The sequence below is a fragment of the Trachymyrmex septentrionalis genome, unplaced genomic scaffold, assembly GCF_001594115.1.
Source record: "Trachymyrmex septentrionalis isolate Tsep2-gDNA-1 unplaced genomic scaffold, Tsep1.0 scaffold25, whole genome shotgun sequence".
Classification (NCBI taxonomy): Eukaryota; Metazoa; Arthropoda; class Insecta; order Hymenoptera; family Formicidae; genus Trachymyrmex; species Trachymyrmex septentrionalis.
Window position 1 is genome coordinate 76514 of NW_017305408.1, and position 5675 is coordinate 82188.

The 5675-nt window shown below is 29.2% G+C and overlaps 1 protein-coding gene across 1 annotated transcript; it reads left to right on the top strand.

The window, feature by feature from the left end:
- Nucleotides 1-726: 726 nt before the first annotated feature.
- On the top strand, nt 727-5451 carry LOC108748951 (U3 small nucleolar RNA-interacting protein 2). The gene is made up of 8 exons (XM_018487396.1): nt 727-861; nt 2454-2578; nt 2651-2748; nt 2842-3069; nt 3759-3871; nt 3940-4136; nt 4787-5130; nt 5213-5451. The coding sequence occupies exons 1-8, from the start codon at nt 808-810 to the stop codon at nt 5449-5451; spliced, it is 1398 nt and encodes a 465-aa protein (XP_018342898.1). The 5' UTR covers nt 727-807.
- The last annotated feature ends 224 nt before the right edge of the window (nt 5452-5675 follow it).

The window sequence follows — 5675 nt, forward strand, 5'->3', positions numbered from 1 at the left end:
TTGTTGCAATATTGTTATAATATTGCTGAAACCTGTGCTATATAGGCTGATACATCAAAAATATAGCTTACTAATATTACTAAATGTTGATTTTCTAAATATTTAATAATAATTAGTTATATTTTATAATACATTACTGAATATTTAGAAAAATAAAATTGTAGTATCTTATAGCATATGTCACGTGCACTGTAAAAAAAGAGCACTCCGATGCCTCAGATTTGCATTGGACGCAGCCATTGAAAGACAGTAATTAATTATTTATTTTAAATATTAAAATACTATTCAGTACTTTTAGTACTCCAAATAAGTAATTAATTACTTTTTTTAATAATATGTTGACTAATATTATATTTCTGTGAAGCTGGAAACACAATAAAAAGTACAGACAATAGGAATAGGAAAGAACAAATTTCAACCTATCAGAAATCATGTATACTAGAATGGACGCTTTCTGATAGGTTAAAATCTCCCTGTTTCTATTAGGAGGTCGATTCAATATCTTCAAAGAAGGTAAAAGTTACAAGAGTGAGCAAATTTATTAGATGTTGACCAATGAAATAATCAGTATTCTAGTCAACTTTCGTTTCACTTTTATAATTTTCATCTCATTTCAAGATATAGAATCGATCCCTAGGCCACTAAAATTAAGATAATTCAATAGAAAGTTACTAGTTAGTACGTTATCAAGTGTACGATGTAAACTAGGCCGAAGTTGAAGGAAGCACATGCTATAAATGTAGAAGACGCACGTGGTTTAGGAAGTTTTTTCATTTCCAACAATTATTCCAATTATTCGTTAATGCGATGTCATTTTTTATAAGAAGTGGAAATCGAGGAAATGGTACACAAAAGCGTAAAGTAAGCTTTATCGTATTTTCTTTTCGAAATGTGTTGTATTCTCTAATTCTCTATTGTTTAGAGGTTAAAGTCTATTTTACAATATACTTTTTGTTCCCTGTTTTCTTGCTTTTTCAAATTTTGTCTTTATGCCTCTTATCCCGTTTTTGTTTTCTGTCGTCCAAAATAAAAGTTAACAAATTTCAGAAGAAACATATGACAAGAAATACAATTGTCAATAAAACGGTTGGAAAGAGAAAAAAAAATACAAGGTAAAAAGAAAGAAGAAACAAAAAGCACATTGTAGAATAAGCCTAAAATTCAGTTTGTTTAGAATAGTATGATTATTTTGATTTCCCCTGATTCTTGTTAAAAAATTGTTAGAAGTTACAAGATAACAAACATATCTGTCAACCATATCATTGTTTAATGATATAGTCAAGCCATGTGAAATCTATTCTAAGCTTGCATTCTGTTTCACGCATGATGCATCATTTATCCTTGTTATATACATCAAATATTGAACAAGGATGCACATCATGCGTGAAACGGAATGTACTCTAGATAATTCTAGAGAATTTGCGTCGACAGCAAATTGGCAGTTTATAAATGCACTGATATTTATGTTTAGTTATTGCATTCCATGAGCGTATCCGGCGAAGGAGGTTTGGGGGTTCAAACCTTCCCTGAAATTTTTTATTAATTATTTCATTTTGAGAGAGTCTCGTTAGTGCACATCTTAGCATACATCCACTTACATTGGTCGGTGCCTAATAATTTTTTACTTTTACTAATGAAAACATTTTATTTTGAATTGGCCAATTAGCAATGTACTCCATCGAAATTTCTTTTTTATTTTTAATTATAAAAAACATACAATTTTAATTTTGACTTTATGTGAGTTTTATTACTGTTACATAATTTTTTTTTCCTTTTTTTTATAAGTAATTTTTAATACTTCTATTAGTTCGAGCATACAATAATAATATTAAAAAATTAAATATTTTACTTGTAGTATAGCTATATTATCTTTCTTTAAAAAAAAAATAACTTTAAAAAAATAAGTAAAAGTTAAAATGTAACTTTTTTCCTCTTCAAAATGAGGTATAAGACATTAAAACGATTAAAAATTGTAAAAATATCCAAATGGATTTGATTAATGTTAAAAATTGTTGTAAATCACAATAACAAAATTGGTACAGTGACGTTCTTTTTAGTACAATAACAAAATCCTTTTTTTTTTTGGTTGTTATTCCGGTGCATGATACATCCTTTGGTTAATAGAAAACCCCCTCCGAAAAAAAATTTTACGATACGCCCATGTTGCATTCTAAAGTTAAGGCAAGTGATGGCAATGTGATTAGGCTGTGTGGAATCTCGAGACATAAACAGTCAAAGAGATGACACATTTTGATGGACGTGAGATGGTCATTGTGTATAAGAGTAAAATTAAAGATGTCACTGAAACAATGTATCTTTTGATTACTGTAACTTAGATTCTAACACTATAAAGCAATATGTTATTCATAATTTTTTACTTATGTATAATTTAATATATCGATGTGGCTATTAACTTCAATTTTCTAATTTAATTTTTAATTTTATTATATTAGCTCAATGGCCACTTTAATAAGAAATCTACAGCTCAATCAAAATTAAAGAAATTAAAGAAGTCCAAACTTGATGACAATGAGAGTATTGCCAGTACAGATGAAGAATTTGCAGAAGAAAATTTAAGGTAACACTAATTAAGTACATTAGAAGAATATGATAATCAATGAGTATTATAAGATTTGTACTTATGAAAAAGAAATGAAGCACAAAGTGAAACTGAGGAAGAGGAGGAAACTGCACAAGAAAAACGTTTGAGGCTTGCAAAGAAATATCTTCAAGAAATTGAAGAAGAAGGTATAAAATTCAATGAAGTATTTTTATATTTGATCTATTATTTTGGAAAGAGAGAAAATAATCTTATGTAACGAATAAATTTTGATATTATAGAAAAAGATAGAGCAGAATTTGAAGAAGGTGCAGTTGCGCAGAGGTTACGTGAGGAATACTTAGAAGAAAAAGGTCGATTAAAAAAAAATGTAGCAATATATTATACTGGCCATAATCATCTCATAACATTGAGGTGTAAAGAACATAAAGGCTCCATTACCTGTATCTGCCTTTCAAGCGATGGCAGTATATTATATACAGGATCTAAGGATGGCAGTTTAGTTAAGTGTAAGTTTATAAATTTTAGTGGTGATTACACGATTTATTAATTGCGAGCGTTTAGCGATATTAACAGTAATTTTTAAGTTTGAGAATGACTCGATAGGGGTCGAAACGTCTGTTGTACGTCTGGTCTAATTGTTTATTAAAGTTTTTCTCACTCAAGCTTCAGAGTGGTTCGTAGCTCTTTTATTTTATTATTTAATTTCTTTAAAAATTTTTGAATCATTTTTGATGTTAGTTTAATGTTTGATCTGGAAGATCTATTGATATATGAGACCTAACGCCTGATCCGAATGGCGCTGGTGATTAAAGGTGTCTTAGGCCCAGTTCCACAACTCACGGTTAAGTCTTAACCGAGGTTCAACTTATTCATTGTCTCTTTCCAATTCTTGAATTGAAAAGAGATAAGAAACAAATTGTATCTCAGAGTTAATCGTGAATTGTGGAACTGGACCTTAATCACCAGATAGTGCCATTTTTGACTCCTTAAATGCGAAAAATTGCATATGTAGGTGCAAGTGAGATTGAACTCGGATCTACAGATCGCGAGTCAATCATACTGAGCAGCGAGCCACTCGACGCCTGAAATTTTAGCTTAGATAAATAATATATAGATAAAGTTCTAAAAATAATAATTTAAATAATTATCTGTTTAAATATTATTATTGTGAAATAAATTGATAATTATTTATTAGGGTCAGTAAAGGAAAAGACAAAATTAAAAGCCATCAGAGGAAATAGAGGAAAGAAGAATCCTGGAATGAAATCCATACGATGTTTGGCGATTAGCACAGATGGAAGGTTTCTTGTGAGTTTAAATGAAATCTTTTTTCATTTTATAAAAAAATTTGAGATAAAGACAAGTCTTTTTTATAGGTAGTAGGAGAGAGTGGATGTAAAGATATAAAAGTATTCTCTGGTGATACTCTTAATCATATAAAGGATCTAAAAGGTCATAGAGGTTTAGTATCTGGACTGGTATTCCGTAAAGGTACTCATACGTTATACTCCGCTTCCGAAGATAAGAGCGTGAAAGTTTGGAATCTAGACGATATGGCTTACGTTGAATCTTTGTAAGTTTTTGTAAATCTGATTTGGTATTTTTATATTATAGTATACATTTTATATTTTGTCAAATACAGAGGATAAACGAAATATACTTCTTTTAATAATAAGAGATTAGTATGTCATTTTTTTTGTCTTCAATACAGACAGAGTTCACTCTTGTTGAAATAGAATAGAGGCGCACATGCTTGAGCTCTTGTGTAATGTTATACTATTTTTCTAGCAAAATATCTTCCAATTGTTTAAAAGATATTAGCGAAGGAAATCTGTTTTTACTCTGCTTTTCAACACTATAAATGATTTAATGATATTAAAATCAGATGCTTTGATCAGGAAAAATATTAACATTTTGCAAAACAGAGCAATTTTGGAAAATAGAATGAAAAGCAAATTTCCTTCTTCAATATTATTTATATAAGCAATTGAAAAATTAAAAGAGTACAACATTTCATTGGTAACTATTCAAGCATTGTATGACTATTTCAACAAGTAATAAGAAAAAAAAGCAAAAGGTGATAGACTAATCTTTATAATAAAAAAAAATGTATTTTTTAAGTATTTATATTATTTTGTCTAACTTCTGTATACGTATATATTGAATATTAAATTTGTTTATTTTATCTTTAAATTGTTTCTGATTGTGTCACTGTTCTTATAGATTCGGGCATCAGAACGCTATCACCTCTATTGATGCGCTTTCACGAGAGCGTGCTATCACAAGCGGTGGTTATGACGGAACCATCAGAATTTGGAAAATAGTCGAAGAGTCGCAATTAATATTTAACTCCAATAGCGCCGGTAATAGCATTGACGTGGTTAAACTTATCAATGAAGAAAATTTTTTTACCGGTGGAGATGACGGACAACTTCGCGTTTGGGGGTGTTTAAAGAAGAAGCCGCTGTGTTCGATGCCGCAGGCGCATGGTCTGGACGAAACCAATGGTCAACCGATGTGGATTTCAAGTATCGCCACACTATTAAATACAGATTTAGTAGCATCAGGTGAATTATTATAATGTAACTTTGTATTCATGTTTATTCATATTTTTCCTTTTTTTATTAATTGCTCAATTATAATTTCTAGGATCATGGAATGGTACGATCAAGTTATGGCAGTGTAGTGAAAACTTTAGATCTTTAAATTTGTTGTTTGAAGTTAAATTGACGGGTTTCATAAATGCGCTAGCATTTACTCCTGATGGAAATCACCTTATTGCTGGTGTAGGTAAAGAACATAAAAATGGTAGTTGGTGGCAAATATCTGAAGCAAGGAATTCTATTGTTATTATACCATTAGTGCATAAGCAAAAGACAAATAAATAAATAAGATAAATTTGTATAAATTTGTAGATTTAATCTTTATATTTTTATGTATATTTATAGACTAGATTTATATATTTATTTTTTTTATTAATTATGGAAAATTTTACTTACCTTTCACTTTTAATTATATTCCTTATTCAAAAATATCTCTTAAATAAAATGAAATAAATTAATTCGATAAAAATATACTAATTATATTAATGCTCTTATAATATCGATCATCT